Genomic DNA, 24,132 nt, shown 5'->3' with positions numbered 1-24,132 from the left:
CGTTCTTCAGATGGTTGTCGAGATGGAAAAAGTGATGTCTTCTCCAGGTCCTCGCGTGACTTTCTCTCTCTCACCTCCTTCTCTCGACTCCTCTCTGCTCCTCTCGTCTTCTCCCAGGCACGGTGGAGGAGGAGAAGCAGGGCTTCCTCACGCCGCCGCTGCTCAAGTTCGCCCGCAGCCTCTCCATGCCCGACACCTCGGAGGACATCCCCCCTCCCCCGGCCATCTCGCCCCCTTCTCCGCCCGCCTACAACTCGTTGGCGTCGGCCGGCCCCGCGCCCCGGGGCTACGGCACCACGCGGCCCGGCTTCGCCCAGAACTCGCCCGTCAACTCGGTGACGACCATCAGCCGGACGACCGACGTCGGCACGTTGCGGCGCGGCTACTACCGGCAGAGCTCGGAGCAGTTTGAGAGCACGCGCAGCCGAGGAGGGGGGCGCGCGCCGGTGCCCGAGAACCCCTACTCCGAGGTGGGCAACAAGACGCTGTACGTGCCGGCCAAACCCGCCCGGAGGAAGGGCATGCTGGTCAAGCAGCCCAACGTCGAGGACAGCCCCGAGAAGACGTGTCACGTGCCGGCGAGCAGCCCGGTTTCCATGCCGACCACGCCGGTCGAGCGAACGTGCATCCCCATCCCCACCATCATCGTCAAGGAGCCGTCCACCAGCAGCAGCGGCAAGAGCAGCCAGGGCAGCAGCATGGAGATCGAGCCCACCACCCCGGAACACCCGTCCGTTCGCGGGAGTGGCGGTTTGCGTCCCGAAGACCCGAATTCTCTGAGCAACCCCTTTGCGGCGGCTATCGCCGGCGCGGTGCGGGACCGCGAGAAGAGGCTAGAAGCCAAAAAGAACTCGTCGGTCTTCCAGTCGATAGACATGGGCGACGACGACATGAGCGGCCCCACGCCGACGCCCCGCCTTCGCCAATCCAAGTCCATCGACGAAGGCATGTTCGCCAGCGACGAGCGGCTTCGACGGATAATGGCTCCGCCTCCCGCGGCGCAGCTCGGCCGGCCCGTCGGCGGCGGAAGTGGCAACATGACAGATTTCAACAGCCCCGAGCCGACAGTGGTGCGGGAGCCTCTGAGCACCAGAACAGGCCAGTGTCCGAACCTCGACAGTCCTGTTAGCCTCCCAGCTACTCCCCCTAAGACCCGCTACAGTGCCAACGGGACCTACCTCCATCCTGTCACCGGCAAGTCCTTGGATCCTAATTCGCCACTAGCCTTGGCCCTGGCAGCGCGGGACCGGGCCGTGAAGGAGCAGCAGAACCACCCGCAGAATCAGCCACAAACTCCTCCTCCTCAGGTTCAGCCACCGCCGCCCACGCACGACCCGCAGTCCCTCCCCGCTCAGTCCAGTCACAAACCAGACCTCATTCAGCCGCTGTTCATCGACACCAAACTGCGTTCTGGGATCGAGACGGGTTTCGCCGCCATCTCCACGGCGACGATGGGGCGGCCGGGCCGAGGCGGGCTGCGGAGGCAGATGACGGAGCAGAAGTACGAGTCGGACGGGGCGCGCGAGGAGCGGCAGCAGCAGCAGCAGGCGTTGGAGGAGAGGAAGAGCGCGCCGGCCGACATGGCGGACGCGTCGCAGCCTAAGTCGGCGGGGCTGCTGATGGTCCACACGGAAGCAGGGACCAAGGTCAAACTCAACGCCCCCGAGGGGGAGGGGCAGGACAGCAACAGCCCGGCTGAGCTAAAGGACCACCACCAAACGGACCCGTCCAACACCCCATCCTCCAATCCCCAGCCCCCCTCATTGCGGAGGCGGAGCATTCCGGCGGGAGAGTCCCTGGACGAACCCGTCAAGCTGCCCTTCCGCATCCCCCCTCCCCCCTTGGCCTCGGTCGACATCGACGAGGAGTTCGTCTTCTCGGAGCCCCTCCCCCCGCCGCTGGAGTTCGCCAACAGCATCGACGTCGCCGACGACCAGGCCTCCGCCATCGCGGAGATGCTCCAGCAGCAGAGACGGAACGGGGCGCCTTCGTTACCGCCCTACCACCCGCACGCCCCGCCTGCTGTCAGCGAGTTCCACAAGCGGGTGACAAACTGCATGCCCCCCGTCTACCCTCCCCCTCCCCCCGACACTGACGCAGGGGTGGGCGACTCGGGCATCGAGGAGGCCGATCCTCAGCACATGGAGACCACCAGCACCGTCTCCAGCATCTCCACGCTGTCGTCGGAGGGAGGCTTCTGCGACAGCGCTCTGGAGAGCCTCTACGCCGCCACGGACGGACACGCCTTCCTGGTGGACCGGCCTCCCGTGCCGCCCAAACCCAAGGCCAAGTCCGTCATCAGTAGATCGTCGCTTTACCACGACACCCTCATCGAGGAGCCCCCGGAGTCCTTTGGCTCGCCGCCCCTGGCCCCTCCCCCTCCGCCCGGGTGTGGTCCTCTGTCCTCTGAACCTCCCCGGACTCCCACGCAGCGGACCTCCAAGCTGTGGGGCGATCAGCCCCCGGAGCTGCGGAGCCCCCCGTCCACGCTGGACCCCAAGAACACGGTGATCACCGAGCTGAGCTCCATTCTGCAGCAGATGAATCGCGACAGACCGCCCAGGCCGGGAGACAGCCTCGACTCCCCCACGGGGACCAGGGGGGCCTTCGGCACAAGGTACCTGATCTTATCTATTCAAAAAAAAGGGGTTGAATTCTGATTTTCTGTTTGATGTGTCGATCGCCTAGGCTCGCCCCCCATCACTTATGACATCATCAGTGATTTATGACATCACTGATGATGACATCATCAATGGGACAAAAATGTAAACAGAGAGAGAACAGGGAGAGAACAGAGATTGCCCACATGCTCCCTTTTATAAGAATAAATATATGATGAAACCAAGATATTGAAATTGCAGAGTTGGTGGTTGATTGTAGCTTTTGGCATAGTGAGAGAGCAACCGAAGGTTAGTGGGGCTGATGTAATCCAAATTATTCACAGAGTCTATGTTGTCTTGATGTGCGTGCGTGCGTGCGCGTGCGTGTGCGTGCGTGTGCGTGTGTGTGTGTGTGTGTGTGCGCGTGCGTGCGTGTGTGTGTGTGTGTGTGTGTGAATTGAAAGGTTTATCGTAGCACAGTCAAATCAGGTTTGTTAATAGACTTCACATTGCCATGGCTCACTCCATACATGATACCACAAACAGTGGGACTGTTTTCACAAAACATTAAGATCTCACCACTGGGATGACTCCCAAACAGCACTACATCAGCAAGTTCAAATCCCCAACATGGCTATATACCCACACCTACTTCTCTCTCTCCTCCAAAACAGTCGCTAGTCTTCTCCATCCTTGTCAAGGTTGACAGAACTGGAGGTTTTCTCTCACATAGATTCATCCTGTAGTCTGTACAGCAACTATTTACTATTCTCATCTTGGCTGATCATTCTGTTCCCAACATTTGGCACTTTTGGTTCGAAGCTTTGGGTCTCTGAGCCATCATGGAGTTACAGTCAGTGAGCAGCCAATGTTCTCGTGGCATGAAGATGGGGATAAAAGAAGATGTACTCTTGGAGATGTTTCCCTCCGTTCATAAAGTAGCACTCAGCTACACAGCCCGTTAAAGCAATCCGCCATTTATCATCATTTTCTTACCTTTCATCTACCGGTGGTGGTGCTTTCATTTGCACCATTTTACATCTGCTGTGTCACATTTTTAAACGGAATGTTTACTAGGATGGATACGATAAACTAATGAACACTGAAATTACTTTTTGGTGAGTCGGCCCCTATATGAACATGAAAGTGTATGAGGTTTGTTTGCTGGCATGGTTGTATTCTATGACGGTGGATTTGATACAGCAGGGTTTTATATCCTGCATAGACGTTGAAGATTGTGCTAGAAATTCAAATTTTCAATAAGTGACTGAGAACCTTTTGATGGACCCCGCGCCTGAACCTTCTTTTACTCACCTCTCCCCTTTATGAAGGGGGGGGGGGGGGAATAAAAAGCACAATAAATAATTCAGCGGTCGCATGCATTTTACATGAACGCTCCCATCGCTCATCAGAGAGGTGTAGCGAGCAGAGAGAGACCTCTCTGCGGTCACGCTTTCCGATCCAATACACACACCGCTAGATCATCGCGGCGGCGGCCATATTGGAAATTGGAGTAAGATACCCAACAGCTGCTCGGGTCTGGCCTCGCGTGTCTCCTCCGTCACGCTTCACGCCACATGCTATCATATTATCCTCATATTCCCCCTCATGCCTGTTGATCTCTGCACCTTGTACTCATTTGGTTTGCACCTCGCGTCCCCCCTCCACCCTCATCTCCATTTCCTCCAGTCTCCTGTAGCTCCCTCACCTCTTCCTCTCTTCATGTCCTCCTGTAATGTCTTCCATCTTCACAGGTAGGTTTCATCTGCTCTCATCATCATCGTCACACACGTCACGTCAGCCCTGTTTCCGCTTCTGTGTGTTTATTTATTTATAGGGATGCTACTGTAGCACCAGTGTGAACATCTTGGACGATGCCGATAACCGATATTAGCATTGCTGTTATGGCCGATTAAACAAAATACTTACCGATGTCGATATGACCTGTATAAGAACAAGTGGTTTCTATGCTAATCACATACATACTGGAAAACACATGTAAACTAGGGATGCACGATATATCGGCAATCATATCGGTATCGGCCGATGTTAGTCATTTTTTAACATATCGGTCATATCGGTATCGGTCAGATGTTGCAATGTTAATATCGGCTATCATTACCAGCCAAATTCTTCACATTGATATGAAATAATGCAGTAAATCTATGATTTATGGGCTTTTCCAAAGGCTTTGCAAATAAAGAAATGCATAACTTTTTCAAATTCAGTGTTAACATGTGTTTTTCAGTATGTACAAAATGTGATGATCATTAAAATGTGGTCATCATATCGACATCGGTAAATATCGGTTATCGGCCATAACAGCAATGTTAATATCGGTTATCGGCATCGGCCAAAATTTTCATATCGGTGCATCCCTAATGTAAACACTGTGAATTTGAAATAGTAATGTATTTATTATATATATATATATATATATACCGTATATATATATAATTTTGATTAAAGACTTTGCATATGGACGTTCCAACATGTTAAACATGTTAAGGCTTTGAAATTGGCATCAGACTCTTATTCCTAAATCGTTGCTGAAAAATCCTATAGGCAATTTTCACATGATCTTGGCATGTGTGACTCTGAGATGTGTGTGTGTGTGTGCAACCCGATATCACCCACAGCGTGTAATAGACCCGCCAGGCCACCGTGTCAGTGTCACGTTTGGTCACGCGTGTCAGTTGATTTGAAAACATTGAATTACGTCCCAAAGGTTCATGTTCCGGTTTTGTTTAGGTGAGTGAAACGACTTGGATAAGGTTAGAGGTTAGAGGTTGTGGATGGGACGATACATCGACATACATTGATGCATCCGTACATCGTCAATATTGATCAAAAGGGAAAATATCCATATCGCCATATCGCCTTTAAAACCCTTGTATCGTGGTTCCATTCATGTCTTTCCGGGTCAAATTGATCCGAGCACAACAGGAGGGTTAAGTTAAAGTCCCTGGAAACCAGATTTTTTTTTTTTTATTATTTAGCATTTTGAGTTCATCACATCACAGGAACCTATGTTAACACATTCACTGCCAACAACGTGTAAACACGTTTTCAGAATCCAGCTGTTGACTGCCAACAACGTGTAAACACGTTCTTGGCATCGATTTTTTTTTTTTAACGGGGGGTTGTGCATCTAACCCTTTTACATATCTTATATAAGTATTGGACGTGTACAACGTGTACAACCCATTCCACCGACCCACTAAGTGGCGACAAGGAAGTAGGAAGGCAAGCAAAAAGCAGTGTGATCCATTTCCATTCTCATGAAAATGGATTGGCGGAGGCGCTTTCGTTTTCGCGTTGATTGCTGGCGGTGCGGGATTGCAAACTTGCATCGTGGATTGCGGATGGAGCACACTTTGAGGCACGCAGCGTAAATATGACCAGAGTCGCAGGGGCTTCATCGGAGCTCTCGGCCAGGGCTCCGTGAGGCGGGCGAGTCCAGCCGGGCTTCCTCGGGGAGCGGCCACGCAGACAGGCACAGCCAGGCACAGCGGCAGCGGGGCAGTGAGGCTGGTGACAAGCAGCAGGCCATTTTGCCTTGCAAAATTGGAATTGGAAACAGCCATAAAAGGCTTTTAGAATGGGATTTTCAACCCATTCTTTTTTGTTTCTTTTTCGCTCTAATTTAGAGTACGGTAATTTAATTTCTATTCAGAAATTTATTTGAGAGGTCGAGAGTATGAGAAAGTGAATTTGCACAGGTAGAAAAGTGCTTGTTACACGGCGCTGCAGCCAAGAAGAACGCCCACGGAGGGAGGAGTTGAAGCAACTCTCCCTCTCGCTCTCTCCCTCTCTCTCTCTCTCTCTCTCGCTCTCTCTCTCTCCCTCCCTCCCTCTCTCTCTCTCTCTCTCTCTCTCCCTCTCCCCCTCTCACTAGGATTAAACCTAGTGCGTCTCCCTCCCGAGAGGGAGGGAGAGAGAGAGAGAGGGAGGGAGAGCGAGAGGGAGGGAGAGAGAGAGAGAGAGAGAGAGAGAGAGGGAGGGAGAGCGTGATGGAGGGAGAGAGAGAGAGAGAGCGAGAGGGGGAGGGAGAGAGAGAGAGAGAGAGCCAAAAATGAATGGTTAAAGTGACTGTTCTATCCAATTTCACAAAAAGCCGTTTATCTCTGAATATTTTTTCTGACGCTAAAACCATGCTGTATTCAACTGCTAATGCTTACATAACTACTAACTCTACAAACTAACTCTTTTAGACAGAGAAAGTACACATTCTATTAGTACTTTTGAGATATTGTATGTTCACAAAGTCCAAGCTGAAACGAATCCTCGGCTCTTGTAAAATGAGCCAGAATCCTCAAAAAACGGCTTGGCAGAAGCTACCTACAGCAAAAAAAAACGGCTGGCAGTCAATGTGTTAATAAGCCACCAGCCACGGAGAGAGAGAGAGAAGGAAAGAGAGATGGAGGGTGTGTGTGTGTGTGTGTGTGTGTGTGTGTGTGTGTGTTCGCGCGTTGCTCGGCGCATAGCCTACTGACAGAGAGGAAGAGATATCTGCCGCTGCGAGTGCACAGCGCTACTGTGTGTGTGTCATTGTGTGTGTGTGCGCGCGTGCGTGCATGCGTGTGTGTGATTCGATTAAATCTTATGACGTGATAAGATCATGCATTTTAACACCGCGCGCACCGCTCTCTTCAATGAGGAAATGGAAATCCAGACCTTGTAGAAAAGTGTCGATTTTTGGGGTTAGGGTTGAAAATAATGTCAACTACTTTCTGAGGCACACAATTACTCACATAAGACCCTAAATTGAATAGTTAGAAGGTTTTTGTGGATTTTGGTTTCCAGGGACTTTAACTAATCAAAATAATTTGCACTTAAACATGAGACATTTGGCACTTTATAGTAAACAACAGATCTCTTGTTTTTCATTTTAATATCTGGAAGAGCTCAGAAATAAAATCGTCAAATAATATTTTAATTTGCTTTTTGCTTCTTGTGAGTTGATATAAATGTAACTGATTGTGTTTTGGGGCATATGATATCCTCTCATATCGATCGCAGGCCCCTGAATCAAATCAAAATCGTATCATGGCAGACTTTGTGATATCAGCATATATTGGATAGTTGTCTGAAGAATTGATATAATATCGTGATGAAACTCATCATTCCCACCCCGAGTTAGAGTTAGGGTTTGGTTACGGGTTAAATAAGCAAATAATTTGTTAAACATTTAAATGTGGCATACGCTAGGAATCAAACTCCGGTCTCCGGGCATCCAAGCCAAGCGTGGCTACGACACCCTAAGCGCATGCCACTTTGTTTCGCCCCCTGCTGGTGCAGTGCCTACTGCCTTCATACACAGTTACACACGTATACTTTTCACCCCTAGGCGAGGCAAAACGTGACACTAAAGCTTAATTTATACTTATTATAAAGTGTCGCTCAGCACATGGTCGCAGGCGAAAAACAAAGTGTCGCTCATGGTGTTGCATTTATACTTCAGAGGACGTTCGCCTCGGTTCAACGGTCACGTGACACTCGAACGCTATAGTATAAGCAGCTGCAGACAGTCAAAGAGAGGGAATGAAATGCACGGTGAAACCACCTCGGAGGCAAGATGTAACTTCCTCGGCTGCAGCCGCATATAAACAGCACACAACCACACAACTCACCTGGCTCCTCTCTCTCTGGGAACAACAAGGAAGTCAAGCGCGTGCCGTCTATATAGCCAATCAGACTTGCGCGATACTATGACGTAGTCAGCGACACTAGACATTTCACCAGGTACAGCGTTGCCAGACGTACGATAATTATCGTATTTGTACGATAATTTCGACCTCTGTACGATGTACGATCAATAATCCCAAAATCCCCCAAATGTACGATAATTTCATCATTTTGTGACACTTATGACGAATCATACGTCTATCACTCTATCTGTTTATACAATCATCTCTTCAAACAACATATTTGCAGCCAATACGTGCAGGGTGTTTTGTTGTTGTTGCAACGCAGGCTGAGATCACAGTGTTGAAAGATCATGCCAAGTCCAAAAAGTAGCCTGTGATCAGCCGCAGCCCCCCCGACTTTCCGCGCGCCGCGCTGGGGAGGGGGCGTACGATAATTTCACTCCAAAAACGATAATTTTGACCCTCTGGTACGATAATTCAACATTTGCCATCTGGCAACACTGACCAGGTAGCAGACACTGCTCGCCCACACTTGAAAGTGTCGACTCAAGTCCTCATTTCTGTCGGCGACCGTTTCAAAAGTGTCGGCAGACAAAGCATAAATTGGGCTTAACACGGTGCCCCCCGGCAGCTCTATTACAGGCGTTGGCGTGACACTGGGCTGCTGTGTGTTGTGTGTCAGTCAGACGGTGTTTGAACCATGGAGGTAGAAAGGAACCTGGAGAAGGCGTGGAAGATGGCGGCCCATTCATTCCAATGAAAGTTGCTCAAACCAGCGCGTGTGGCCGAAAATGTTTTGACTCCTCCTTCCTGGTGGACCCATAGGTTCTGTGCAGTAGTGTTTTTCGGGCCCCAGTAAACCCACATGAACAGCGTTTATAGTGGCCAGAGCCATAGAGAGAGGGAGCTCTGGAAAATGGCTCTCGGTGGCTTCTAAAGAAAAAAAATTGATTCATAATTTAAAACTTGATCATTCAAACAGTCATTTTTGACCTTGAGTGACACCCAGAGGTTTACAGCTGCTTCTTTCCCCATGTATGTGTGTATGGGGAAAAAAGCTTTCTGGCTCCAGTGCGTCACGTGACTTGCAATACCGAGCTTGGCCACAACACCAAAATCGCTTCACACAGCCCAGAGCTGTTCCTGTGGGACTTGGTATGTCTGACCCACCACTCTCGTGTTTGCCAGCAGTGTCTCACTTCCTCGACCTCCGTGCCCAGAGGGGACGTGGTGTTGTTCTCCTTGGTCTTGTGGAAACTGGGTCCCCACCAGGCAGCAGAGCAGCAGAGAAGGTTTAGTCAGCTGGAGACAGACAGAGATGGAGAGCCTTCATGTCAGTCGTTCCTGGGAGAAGAAGAGGCTCTCCGAGGGGAGAGAGGGTCCTGCTTCTTCTAAGGCTATCAAACAGATGGCAACAAGAGACAGAGAAGATGGCCTAGATTCACACATGCTCGCTCGCTCTCTCTCTCTCTCTCTCCCTCTCTCTCTCTGAATCCCTCACTCTCTCTCTCGCGCGCATCATTTGCTTGCTGCTCTCTCTCTCTCTCTTACATGGACAAATTATATTAGAATCCGCCTCAGCACCAGCGCTAACATCACATTTCTCCTTTTGGACATTTGTGTTTTGTTCTGTGTGTTTGTTCTTTTTTTTTTTCATCCCAGTCTCTTCGCCTTCCAGATTAAATGTGCGTTGGTTGTGCCTGTGGACGAAAACGGGTTGCCTAGCAACCCGGCTGATGAGAGCAGCCTCGAGGCCTGCCGGAGTGATGTCAGTCTGATTAGAGTCAGGGGAGGGGTGTGCGTGTGTGTGTGTGTGTGTGTGTGTGTGTGTGTGTGTGTGTGTGTGTGTGTGTGTGTGTGTGTGTGTGTGTGTGTGTGTGTGTGTGTGTGTGTGTGTGTGTGTGTGTGTGTGTGTGTGTGTGTGAGAGAGAGAGAGAGAAAGGATGGTGGGCCTAACCCTCAGCAGAGTTCAACATCATCTCACGCAGGTCACGTGCCGCACTGCTTTAGTTATGTAACCCAACACAGGCCAGTCAGTCTACCGTGTGTGTGTGTGTGTGTGTGTGTGTGTGTGTGTGTGTGTGCGCATGTGTCTAGTTCAGTACTTTAGTGTCCCACTGGGGGAAATTTGCCTTGCAGCAGAGCACAGATAAACAATGACAGTGACACACGTGAGCCCTTTGGTAACACTTAAGGTAACACATATGCCCCAGTGACTAAATTAGTTTCAATTAAATTGGCTTATCAGCATGCACATTAGTAGCATATTGGCTGTTTACTAGTCATTATAAAGCACGTATTAATGCCTTATTCTGCATAACCATATTCTCAGAGAGAGTTTTCCCCTCAATCAATGACCCTCCTTAATTACTACTTGCTACTTAATGGTAGTAAGTAAAAGGAAGTGGTTACAATCACAACATGCTTTGGTCAGTATGGGCCTCATAAGGTGGTAGTAGTGACTAAAGAATATTATTACGATCGTAATTCATAACAACGTCCTCACTCAGTATCAATAAGCAGTAATTAGGAGATTATTGAGGGAAAACTCTTAATTCATGGCCTAGTAGTTGGAGAATATGGTTATGCAGAATACAGCATTAATAAGGGCTTTATATTAATGACTAATAAACAGCCTAATATGCATGATAATAAGGAACTATTTCATGGTGAATATGTGAACGTTGCACGTGCGCGTGCCTGACTGCGCGTGTGTGTGCATTCAAATTTCTATAAATAAATAATGTGTGTGTGTGTGTGAGCAGGTATGCGTGTGAGCCTGGAAGCTGGAGTCATGCGATGTGTGTGTGTGGGCGTGGCGAAGGCGAGGTCTCCCACCACAGATATCAATAGCTCTGCATCACTTTGATTCCTCTCAGCCTGCACAGCGAGCCCCAGGGAGAGCGAGTGAAGGGAGAGCGAGCACAGCGAGTGCAGGGAGAGCGAGTATTGGGATTTAGCTTCAGCGGCGCTAACCTGACACGTGTTAGCATCACTTGCGTGTGTGTGGGTGGGTGTGTGTGTGTGTGTGTGTGTGTGTGGGTGCGTTTGCGTGCGTGATTGACTGCGTGTGCATTACTTCCGTAGTCCATAGTCACCTATTGGCATCATGGTGTAAATGAGACAAGTGCCGGAGGGATTATAGTGAAAATAGGAGAGCTGATTATGCCACTGAACAGTGAATGAATGCTAAGCTACGTAGCACAGTTGTGGAGTACCGTTTGACTAAATCACTCTTTAGATGACTTCCACATGGGGCTGGGCGCTAATCCAAATGCTTGTTTGTTCATTGATTATTCAGTGGAATCATATCGTTGTGATTTGGGGATATGGTGATGCACTTCTCTCCTGTCTGAACTGATGATAACAAGCTTCTACCAGCAAGCTTTTAGTTCAAAACTCTGACAAGATGAGATATGAAACATTTGAAGGAATATTATTTGAAAATGTTCAGTTTTGTTTGACATCACACCTAACCTAACTAACCTAACTCGAGACCGGTCTTGGTCTCAAGACCGCATTACAATGGTCTCCTCTTGGACTCGCCCTCCTTGGTCTTGGTCTTGACTCGGTCTTGCCCAACCCCCTCGGTCTTGGTCTAAATATAAATATTAATATCCTTATGATTATTGTGAAATGATATCAAACATATCGCCCAGACCTACTTCCAGACCATGTGGTTTAGGTGGTGGCCTGTGATGTTTAAACATTGTGCTTGAAGTTAACGAGACAAACATGTATCTCATGCACACAAGTTGTCTATGGTGTGCTTTTGCCCATAAAAGAAAAGTTCACCAGTGGTCCTCAAATCCTTTATTTACGTAAAAGTAGTAATACCATCATGGAAAATACTCCATTAATAGTAGAAGTTCTGCATTCAAAAGTTTACTTTTGTAAAAGTATAGAAGTATTGGCAGGAAAATGTATTGTAAGTATCAAAAGTAAATGTACTCGTTCTTTCGGGGTGTTAAATTATTGATGCATTAACCTGTAAGAAGTATTTTAATGTTGTAGGTTTAAACTCTGCAACTTATTTTATGAGCTTATTTGTATGTTTTGTATATAAAACCTTATTCTGCAAAGTATAGTAACTGCAGTCATCAGATAAATGTAGTGCAGTAAAAACTACAATATTTCCCTCTGAAATGTAGTGGAGTAAAAGTAGAAAGTTTATCACCCAAATGCATCAATATTCTTCAGCTCTCTCCCTCCCAGCATCAACACTTGGGATGGAAATTTGTGTTCAAATGAGGGATTTCACCAGGGTTTAATGATCCTTTTAATGTAATAACATTTCCAGTAATTTAATGAAAGTGAACTTCTTTCCCTGTTAATGTAATTATGATTACGTTATTGGGTTTTATTATTAGAATGAAAAGCCTGAAATGTTCAGTTTCCCCAAAACTTACACAGCACACATCCAAAAAACACAAAACCAGAGCAGCGTTCTCTTTTGTTGTCGTGTGACTGGTGGCAGCTGCAGGTCAGACAACCTAAAGGACGTGTGCTAATTAGTCTAAGAGGCAAATTACATAGTTTTCACATCGATTTAACCGCTTCACAAAAAGCGTGTAATAGATGATAGAATGTCGATTAGACAAGCGCTCCTCAGATCTCAGGCTGATGAGTATATTTAAGAGTCTGCTCTGTTTGTTTGAAATCAGCTCAGAGGACAGTTGTGCAGTCTGGCCATGACCCACTGACCAGGAGCAGCACACACAACAGCACACTGCATCAACACTAGGGCTGGCTGATATGGACCAAAAACCACATATATATATATATATATATATATATCAAATCTATATACAGTATTCACCTTATTCACCACGCCCACTTTTTCTCTCTTCCGTGTTCAACGCAAACGTATTTGTTCTTCCGGTTCAGCGCTAGTTGCCTTCTGTGGCTTCTGTGGTTAGCCACTAGTTAGTTATGTTATATGGCAGTAAAATGCCACTGAATGACCAAATTGATAATAACTTTTAACCATTTCGAGTAACACTGTTTCCATACGGATCACCATGCGTTATTTTGAATCGCACATAGGTTACGCTAGTGGGTTTCAGGACGCAACAGCCTCGACTCCACTAACGTCATCTTAAGAGCACAATATTCCTGGAATGCAAGTTTAACTAAACAGTTACATATCCTCTGCATTCTACATAAAATTAAGATATTACGGGTTGTTTTATTTTGCATGTTACATACGTATTGGCCAAGATATGTTAGTTTATGGCGGAGTTATTCTGCCAGTTTAGATGCGGAGTGTGCGCAGCCATCTTGCCTGCGGAGTTTTTGGCAAGTCAAAACGGAAATACTATTACGGAATGACGTAATGCGGAAGCGTCCATGTGTGGGCAAAGAATAAGGTGAATATACACACGTATATGGAGTGGGCTAAATGTTCAGTTATAAGTCAAAGCCACATCTGGGATGTGAGAGTCTTAAAACCAGGAAAAGACAACACTTATGCCATATCACAATATTATGATAACCAAAAATGTAAGAGGATATCTGGTAGGTTTGGGTACCGAACTCGTTACATTTAAGGGTACAGACCGAATTATGTCTGTAATACCGAGTACCGATTCACCTACTCCGGTACCAACAACAATGTTGAAATTGATACATTTGGACTTATTTTCTTTACAACTGAAATCACATGTTTGTTATTACGGAGAGAGTACAGCACCCCTGAAAAAAGGTACCGTTGGGGTACCCGGTACCGAATTCCAGATACCAGAACTGGTACCGGTATCGGTTCAAATGTGAACAGTACCCAACCCTAATATCCAGTCTCATATTGCAATATTGACATAATATTGATATTGCCCAGTAATGTGCAGGGAATTAGGAGCAGAGGTTGATTGGCTGTTGGGAATGAAAGATGACACGGATTGGATGAGTTTGTTGGCATGTGTTTAGCTGGTACTTCTATCTGTTATGACTCAGGAGAGTGTGAATATGCGCCCGTCCTCTCCGTCACTTTGGTGTCCAGACAGCAGGGAGTGTGGGTAGAGACTTGTAATACTTGTACACTATGTTGTTCTGTGTTGCGTTGTCTCACTGCTATCGCATGTCGTGTGTGTGTGTATTTGTGTGTTCCTCCATGCCGTTGTTCATATCGTGTCTCATGTTGTCACCGTCCTCTTGTCTCTCTTCCTCCCATCTCATCGCATCTCGTCACCACCGTGACTTCCTGGAGAAAAGCTGGTGTTGAAAACCTCCACGGTGTAAGTTTCAGCTGTGCGAAGGGAGGTGTTTTTTCACCGTGGCCCAGTTTCATTTTGGCAACGGCGACCCTCTCGGTCCCCTTCACTTCCCTCGGGCTGTTCCATATGTTTGCGAGAGCGGGGGAGAACAATATCTAGGGTAAACGTAGCGCCTCGCTTATGGCTGAGAAGTAATAGAGAGGCAAAGTGACCGCCTACTTCCTGCTTCAGCACTGTACCAGAGATTTTCATCCGCCATTTATTTTCCCATAGACATTTCGTAAAATGCTTATAAAAAGAATTGTTTTACTTGTTCAAACCAAACGGTTCAGATGCATTTAGAATCGGGAGAGACCACATAACATTTCACTCGGACCAAAACGATTTAAAGAAAATATTTTTCCGATGTAGTTTTTTTAAGTTTTGGTCTGAGTGAAATGTTCTATGGTCTCTCCCGCTTCTAAATATATCAGAACCATTTGGTTTGACGAAGTAAAACTATTTTTATAAGCATTTTACGACATGTCTATGGGAAAATAAATGGCGGATGAAAATCTCTGGTACAGTGCTGAAGCAGGAAGTAGGCGGGCACGTTGCCTCTCTATTGTGACAGTGTGGAGAGTCAGAATTGGCCTGTGCTCCGCCTCATACCTTGATTTGCCAATCTAAAAAATGTGGTTTATACAAGAGGGTTTGATTTAGCCCCTCCCCCACCCCCAAATTCAATCTGTCTTTATTGAGGAAATAATCAAGCAAATATTCAGGGAACCAATTCCATGAGGGAAGTTGAAGGACGGTGTGATTACTCTATTCTGATTGGAGTGTGGGGGTGTGTGTGTGGGGGGGGTGTGTGGGGGTGTGTGGGTGTGTGTGTGGGTGGGTGTGTGTGCACGCGCTTGTGCGTGTGGGATGTGTCACTGTTTGGACAACTCCAAATAGCATCCAATCCATCACTTCTCTCCATCTGGGATAGCAGGTTGGTATCTCTCTCTCTCTCTCTCTCTCTCTTACACACACACACTTATGTCTTCCTGTTCCTTTTCTGTGTGTGTGTGTGCGGTGGTGGGACGTGTGTTCAGATGTACTGCTGTCTCAGTTTAGATCTGTTTGCTCTGTTCTTGTCATAATACTTGGCTTACTTGAATGTAAAAGTCACTGATAAAAGAATGATCAAATGAGTTAGATCTCCTCCAAAGACATACAACACAACAAACGTTCAGTACAACACTGAATGAATGCTTATCAAGTTTAACATTTAACTAAACTAGGATGCTAACTTAAAGGGACAGCTCACCCCAAAATCAAACATACATATTTTTCCTCTTACCTGTGCTGCTATTTATGCATCTAGATCATTTTGGCGTTCTCTTGAATACAATGGAACTGGATGGCACTCGGCTTGTGGTGTTCAAAGCGGCAAAAGAAAATTACATTTGAGCTACGTATACATACAGCTAAGCTAGCTGGTGTAGTTAGGTTGTGCTGCTTGCTAGCAGCTAGCGGGTGTAGTTCGGATAAATTGTTCCAACATGAAATTGCTCACAACAAGGTCTGTTTATAAGCTTGAGTAACCTGGCCATGATTTCTGGAAAGAGACATTGCTTAAAATTTGAGTTTTTCCAAAGGGATTTTTTTGGGGTGTTTTGAGCACCACAAGCCGAGTGCCATCCAGTTCCATCAAGAGAAGGCAGACACCTCTATGGCTGATATCTCCAAAACTCTGCAACTCACACCAAAACAATCTAGATGGATAAATAGCACTACAGGTGAGAGGAGAATATGTATTTCTGATTTTAGGGGTGAACTGTCCCTTTAAACTGCGGTTTATTCCCCCATATTTTGTATACAAATAAGAATAAGCTAATATAAGGTGACCAGACGTCCCCGATTTCCGGGGACAGTCCCCGTTCTGGGGGACCTGTACCCGGCTGGAGCTGTCCCCAAAAATGTCCCCGATTTTCTACTCTTCGTCCACGGCCGACATTACTGTGTTTCAGAGGCTCTCTGAGCTCATTATTAAAGCCATAGTGAAGATACTTACATCATAGGAAAATAGAAGACCTAAAGACATCCCTTGGTCCCAACCGTGTCACGCCACAGATGTTACTCATTTAGTGCAATCTCATATGTCTAAAGTTTTGGATATCAAATCACAGCATGGATTTTTCTATGGTGTTCCTCAAGGTCTTACCTTGATGTGCTATTTTGCAGGGATATCAGTCAGCCTGCACCATAGTTTATTACAGTACAACAGTAACCATGCTCAAAATACATTACACCGGAATTACCCCCCCCTCCCCTTTTTTTTTTTCATATACTGTATAATAATATTCAATATTTTAAGTGATATATTGACTGCAGAACTGGAAATGCCCCCGATTTTCATTTCAGAAATCTGGTGACCTTAGGCTAATAAGAGGAATAATTATTTGCTAATGTGAACACTTTCTCCGGTGGGACATGGCTGTACTCCAGCTTCCCCCTCGTACTGTACGGGCTATAAAAAGGCTACAGTACCTCCCCCTCCACATCACGCACATCCATTAAGAGCAGGCAGGTGGACTTCATGCTGGAGGCTTCTCCCCAGCTTCAGTACCCTCAGTGAGCAGGCTTCTCCCCAGCTTCAGTACCCTCAGTGAGCAGGCTTCTCCCCAGCTTCAGTGCCCTCAGTGAGCAGGCTTCTCCCCAGCTTCAGTACCCTCAGTGAGCAGCGGCTGTGTGAGTTACAACCTCTCATGTAATAACCTCCATTAACCTCGTAAACCATCAATGCAATAACCATTTCCTGTTAATATCGTGACAGCATTCCCACAGGCCTGGAGGAATCCTTCAGAGTTATTGTCACAGCATTCCCACAGACCTGGAGGAATCCTTCAGAGTTAATATTGTCACAGCATTCCCACAGGCCTGGAGGAATCCTTCAGAGTGTATATTGTCACAGCATTCCCACAGACCTGGAGGAATCCTTCAGAGTTAATATTGTCACAGCATTCCCACAGGCCTGGAGGAATCCTTCAGAGTTAATATTGTCACAGCATTCCCACAGGCCTGGAGGAATCCTTCAGAGTTAATATTGTCACAGCATTCCCACAGACCTGGAGAAATCCTTCAGAGTTGGAGGAAAATTAAATTAGGCCTTGGAAGGTTTTGAAGATGAATGGATGGCCTTGAAAGTACTTTTTTTAATTAAATTATGTCACCTAAATGTATATTTCTTTACTCGTTTTGTTTGATCTTAGTTTATTAATCTGAAAACCTTTTTACCGGTAAGCCCTCTCTCAAACCATCCTTAATAAGTTGCTGTATTACCCCCTTTTTTTTCTTTTCTTTTTTTTTTACTCTTCTTTTACTTGTGAAACTCTTGTGCTGACTATAACATCTCCAAAGGTTTCCTGCTAAATAATCCACAATAAAACCCTCTTCAATACCCATAATATTCAAGCTAGAAAATAATTAAGGGAAAACTCACAGAAATATCAGAAAAAATATAAACTTGACTGAAAATGTCTTAAAATAGATTAATGCCAGATCCTGAGCACACAAATTTACTACATGAACTGCTGTGGATTCTGTGAAAAATAGGTTGGTTGTAATGCCACCTAGTGTCCACTTAGCAACATTACATTATTGAATCATTCAGAAATTAGTGTTTAGGATCAGTCTAAAATTTAATATTTTTAGTCTCTCTTTGACGCAATGCACACCGAGTTGCACAGACGTCTCTGTCTTAACTCCAGTGTGAAGTTCAAATGTACTAATAAACATAAAAAAGTACCATCAGAAACACTGTGTGACCCTGAATAACCTCTCATGAATAGAGCACAGGATTCACAAGATCCTCCTCATGACATACAAAGCTCTGAACAATCTCACCTCCCCCCATACCTGTCGAACCTTCTCCATCGCCACTCCCCCACCCGCCACCTCAGGTCAGCTGATGCCAACCTTCTGACTCCCCATCACCAGGACCACGCACCACACCCTGAATCCCAAAGACTCTCAAAACTGAATTTCACACTTTGGTCTTCTTCTGCCATCCTCTATCCTTCTTTCACTTTATAACTTTTGTATTTGTATTTTCTGTATTTGTGTATGTAGTTTGTAAAGCTTCTTTGAGCACTTAGAAAAGTCTTATCAATCATTAGTATTTATCTTCTCTCTGTTCCTCTTAGGCCTCTCACTGAAGACTCAGGAATGCGTAGCAACACCGCCGCGGCCGGCGCCCTCTCCTCCACCCCGCCCGGCAGCCTCCCGCCTCAGCCCCACCCCTGCAGCCCGCCCGACTCCGCCTCCTCGCTGGCGCCCTGCTCCTCGCTGCCGCCCTCCGTGTCGCCCACGCTCAGCGACGTGTTCGGCCTGACCACGCCTCCGCTGGGCAGCGGCGGCGGCGGCTACAGCCTGGGCTCCTCGCGCTCGCCCTCGCCGCTCACGCTGATGCAGGCGGTGGCGGCCTCCGGCAAGCCCTTCGCCTCCAAGCCCGTGGAGCTGTGGAGCAAGAACGACGTGGCCGACTGGCTGGAGAGCCTCAACCTGGCCGAGCACCGCGACGCCTTCCTGGACAACGAGATCGAGGGCGCCCACCTGCCCTCGCTGCAGAAGGAGGACCTGATAGACCTGGGCGTGACGAGGGTGGGTCACCGCATGAACATCGAGCGGGCCCTGAAGATGCTGCAGGACAGATAAGCCCGGAGGAGAGAGGGGGATGGGGGTCGTGACGAGGGGAGTCAGGGCAGAGGGAGAGGAGAGGGAGGCGTCGCCCATCACTTTTACAGAGCTCTTCGTCGGACGCAATCTCACGTTGTGGACCCGGGTGGAAGTACCGTCCAACCTGATGCTGCCTCTTGCTGTTTTCGTCCTCTCTCGTCCTCCCTCGTCGCTCCTCATCTCAGCACTCCGGCCGTGTTCCTCGCTGCTCCTCCTCCTCCTCCGCGCCGTCCCGAGCATCAGGGGGTCATGAGATGTTAGGAGGAATCGCAGAGAGAGAGAGTGAGAAGAAGAGAATAGCTGCTACGTCACATCCAGGAGAAAGAAATTGGAGGGCAGTAAGTATGAAGGACTGTCAGAGAAACTCTGGAATACCTTGTCCTCAAACACTTTGGAATACTGGAAGAACTCCTGGTCTGGACGTTTGACATGAAGACTCGTGCTTCACCCAACTGCTTTGGAATACTCCAGACCCTTTCCAGCCACCCCGGGTGCGGGTGCATGAAGAAAACCAGCTGAGCTGGTCGTTGCTCCTTTTCTATCTTTGCTAGAGTTTGTTCAGAGAATAATATTTCTTCACTAGAGTCCTACCGGAGTTATATTTCTGGGTGCATCTAAGGTTGTAGAGACAATTTGAGATAGAATCCCTTCTTTTTGCTTTTCACCCGTTTGTGTCAAAGTAAGAACATTAGCTGTGTCATGTTTGACTGAATACTAAACCATATCTTGTGTCCACAGCAGCACACACACAAACACACCTTACGCACAGTGCCACAATACTGACACACGCAAACAAGAATACACACGTTATTCACAAACGCACTTGGCATGTGTTACTAACTACTACACACCGTTACTGCGATGGCCTTCGTCTCCTGAGAGAGAGAGAGCACAGGTGGGTGAGTGGCGGTCCAGAGAAGCTCCACTGTAGCAGGTGCCAGTGTCTTGGGGGAACTCCAGCCCCTCGCCAACCTCCACCCGCCCCCCCCGCCTCCACCTGAGCATCCAGCGTTAGGAAAGGGGGCGATCCAGGAACGGGACGGTGTTGTCACGAGACGCCACGCACACGCGCCCAGAACATGAGGTGCAACACTGGACCAGAAGGTTTATAACTCCCCCCACCTTACAATTGTTATACCAGCTTTTCTGGCTGTCATGCCAATATTGTCCTCTCCTGGCTGCCCCCTCCTGTTCTGTGCGCATGTGTGCGTAATATGTTACCATTCAAAACAGTCTCACTTCCAACTCGTGAAACACTGCCTGTTTGATCAGACCTTTGGCGTAATTTTTTTTAACGCACTGAGCACACCTTTCGAAGGCACGAGACTGTAGACAACAACTTGTGTGACGGTTATGGTTCGGCAGCTAAAACAACTTGGTTAAGGTTGGAGAAAAGGTTTGGTCGTGGTTCAATAAGAGACGCGTACTTTGAAAAACGCCGGGGATCGAACCCCCGGTCGTCGGCGTCAAAGGCAAAAACGTACACGCCCCATCCACCACCCTGAAGACAAAGCCCTTATTACTACCCGCGGTTTTATTTCATCTCACTCTCATCATGTGGCGACGATTTCACACGTCGAGCGACGCCAAGGTCCTGACCAAACGTATGTGTCGTATTTGACGGGTTTGGGAGTGAGACCAGGTCGTACCATCTGAGCCCAAACGTCACTAGAGATCCACTCTATAGGCCACAGTGTAGGGAAACTAGAGCTATTCCTTACTTTTGTATCTTCATTGTCACATCCCTCTCTCCAGCGCAGCATTTAGAAGGTCAACCAACACCAGATATTAATTTCGCCCCCCACCACGGTAATAATGTGTGAAGCACCCTGTGTAAATGGTAGAAGTTTTTTTTTATATAACAGAGAGCGTTATAAGATGTTATAAGGTGTAACCAGCAGCCCTGTACCGGTGCAGCGAGACAGTTCTGTGACGCAGAAACGCAGAGTCCAGATGTTTTAGACCCTCCGCCTGTTCTAGTCTGCTATGTTTCTATGACTGTCTACATTGTGATGAAATGTGTGTATAAGAGTGATTAATAACAGAGGATAAATATAGTCTATTTGATTATATGTATTATATAGTGCTATTAAAGTTTTAGAGTAAAGAAAAAAAATCTATGAAAGATACTTTATCGTTGCCGAGGGACTTTCTTGTCAACGACGCTCTACTCTCGTTCGCCCCCATCATCCTTTAGAGGATGCCTTAAAGAGCACACTGTTCCCGATGAAATGCCCTTCCTCCAGTACCTACACCTCCGTCGGTTGTATAGTTCGATATAGAAAAAGACTTCTATATATCGATATAGATTTCACTTCGGAGAGAAGTGCGGTAGCGATGTTGCTCTGACCCGGCGTCTGCGAAACATATCACTTTGAAAACTTTTCACCGTGAGCGAATCCACCGCGCACCGTTTCGGTTCCATAATCACACTCCATAACTTCAGGTGTACCAGCGCAGATTCAACTCTTTTTTTTCTCCCCCCTTTTCTCCAAGCGTGTAAGTGCAGCATTTTCAAGGAGAAAACTAAATTAAACTCAACTAAAAACATACACAAACTCTGTGTTCTGTGAACATTAGACGTACAGTATGTTTGCATTAGATAATGGTTATACTAGTTAGGGAAAACCCTGTGATCCAACCCATCCTTTCACGTGGTGAGTTCCCCCTCCCTGCCTGTGTGTGGCAGTGTGCTGATGTAAGGAGGATTTAAAAAAGGGATAATTCACAGGATAAAGTGTGAACTTTTTCAGGCGGGCTGTGACAGAAGAAGGCTCACGAGGGACAATGCTGCTATAATCTGTTCCTGTTTGAACATAAGTTATTTTAAAACAAGCAACTGGGGGGGAGGGGGGTTAACAAAAAAGCACAGTATTTTTAAAGATTTGTATAGAGTTCTATGACATTTTATAGAGGTTATCTGAACAAAAACTCTGTTCAACTCTGATGTGTGGATTGCCAAAAAAAAGATATATTATATAGATAAAAAGTGAATACTATTACATTTATGGGTTATGTAAGAAGCAATATTTATTCTGAATGAAATTCCTTGGTTGTGTTTTTTTCCCATTATAAAGTTGTATTATCATGATGTGATCACTTGTCAGTGTTTAAATGAAGAGTTGGCTAGATACACTCTCTACCGCAGTAGTAAACTTAAGACATTTTGATATCATATTTGATATCAGTGAACAAAAACAACAGATATCTCTCTTCTGGCCTCCATCTGTCTGATGAGAAATCTTTCATTTCCCAAAACGGTTGGTTACACTGTAACCCAGGTTGCCTGAGTGGAGAGACTACCTCTCCCCGTGGGATGAGATAGCATACCATACAATATTGTGCTACATTTTCACTGTATGGTATGGAATTTATTATCCTGATTTCATATATATATATATATATATATATATATATATATATATATATTATATATCTGTTGCCCTGAAACGTAGAGCTGAGTACATGTAGTAGTGATGGTGGCGTGGCTGTTCACCAGGCCCTGCTGACCACAAGCACAGCTCACTCAACCACTTCCACTCTGTCGAAACACTGCTCCCACACAATCACTGTCAAACATTTTGGGTAATTGTTAATTTGATTTATTTTAGTTTTTTTTCCTCGTTTGATAGATTTATTATTTGTTTAAGTCTTGATAGAAGCAATATTTCTTTTTCTTTCTTTCTCTGTAATTTGTGGAAAAGACTTGTGTTCATTCATGTTTTCTATGTTGCTGTAATTTTGTGCTACTGAATCATCATAAAGTCAACTAATTACTGAGACGAAAAAGAGAGACAAGTTCCTGTAACTGCACTCTTCCTTCCCCCATGCCCCCTCGAATCCTCAAGACTTCTTGTATGGCAACCAAAATTCACTGTAAGAAATAAATAGAACATTGCACTAGTGTTGTATCCCCCTCGCTCCTTAGATGTGTCCGCCTGTCGGAGCCATTTGTGTGCTTCTTGTCTTTTTGGTGTCATGTTTGGTTCAGATCTTCACGCTGGACGGGGATCAGTATGAGATATTCCTCAAAAATGCAGTTACATTGAGAAAATCTTCAACGAAGTAACAACTGTGATTCTGCGTTTTTTTTTTTTTTTTTTTTTAAACCTTTATTTATACATGGGGATCTCACTGAGAGCAATGCTCTCTTTTTCAGGAGCATCCTGTTCACATTCACACACACATTCACACCTGGAAACTGACCAGGACAACCACAGTCTGATCTGATGGCCACTGATCAGCTCCACTGGAGCGGTTGGGGTTAAGGGTCTTGCACCACAGTGGTGGTAATGAGGGAGGGGCAAGCGCTGCCTTTTCACTTTCCCCACCCAGATTTATCCTGCCGGTCCCGGGGATTGAACCGACAACCTTCAAGCTCACAAGCTCGCTTCTCTAACCATTGGGCCACCCCTGCCCCACATTTTGGTGACAGTAACGCAAAACTAGTGTAATAAGTAACGAGTTACAGACAGTAATACTGTAAAGTAACATTACTTTCAAATGAAAGTAACTAGTAGTATATTACATTTTGAAAGTAACTTGTCCAACACTGGCCACATAGTCTGCAGTTGGATCCAGATCAGCAAAATGCCATACTTGCAATCAGATCAACATTCAAACTACACTGGGTAGATTTTGGATGGGAAATATGGTGTGAAATATGCCCTTGATGTGGCACAATATGTGTACCCTTGTAGAACTACAATGATGGAGGTGAGCTCATGTAGACTCAGAAGTAGCTCAGCAGAATAGCAGCTGGTTTATCCTTCAGTCTGGTGTTGGTTCAATACCTGATCGGGGAGAAGATGACATGGTATGTGGCGAGAGGAATAACACAAAATGTGCAATAGAATGCAGGATCATAGGGCAGTGGTCCTCAAATGGGGGTCCGGTGACCCACAGGAGTCCATGGCACTTTGCCAGGGGGTCTGCGAAAGGTTTTCAGGAAAATAAAAATAAAAA

The 24,132-nt window shown here is 46.6% G+C and overlaps 1 protein-coding gene across 1 annotated transcript in view; it reads left to right on the top strand.

The window, feature by feature from the left end:
- LOC310791219 (SH3 and multiple ankyrin repeat domains protein 2-like) overlaps positions 1 to 19,146 on the top strand; it is a gene marked incomplete at both ends in the record, with an annotated part of 245,785 nt that extends 226,639 nt beyond the window's left edge. Inside the window, 2 exons of the mRNA XM_083652896.1 lie at positions 118 to 2,617; positions 18,636 to 19,146. Coding sequence (XP_083509022.1) covers positions 118 to 2,617; positions 18,636 to 19,146 — 3,011 coding nt within the window. The remainder of the gene's footprint in view (positions 1 to 117; positions 2,618 to 18,635) is intronic.
- Positions 19,147 to 24,132: the final 4,986 nt, after the last annotated feature.

The sequence above is a fragment of the Poromitra crassiceps genome (assembly GCF_964638095.1).
Source record: "Poromitra crassiceps genome assembly, chromosome: 16".
NCBI classification, from domain to species: domain Eukaryota; kingdom Metazoa; phylum Chordata; class Actinopteri; order Beryciformes; family Melamphaidae; genus Poromitra; species Poromitra crassiceps.
Note: the sequence above shows the minus strand (reverse complement) of the source record. Positions and strands in the feature narration are given on the sequence as shown.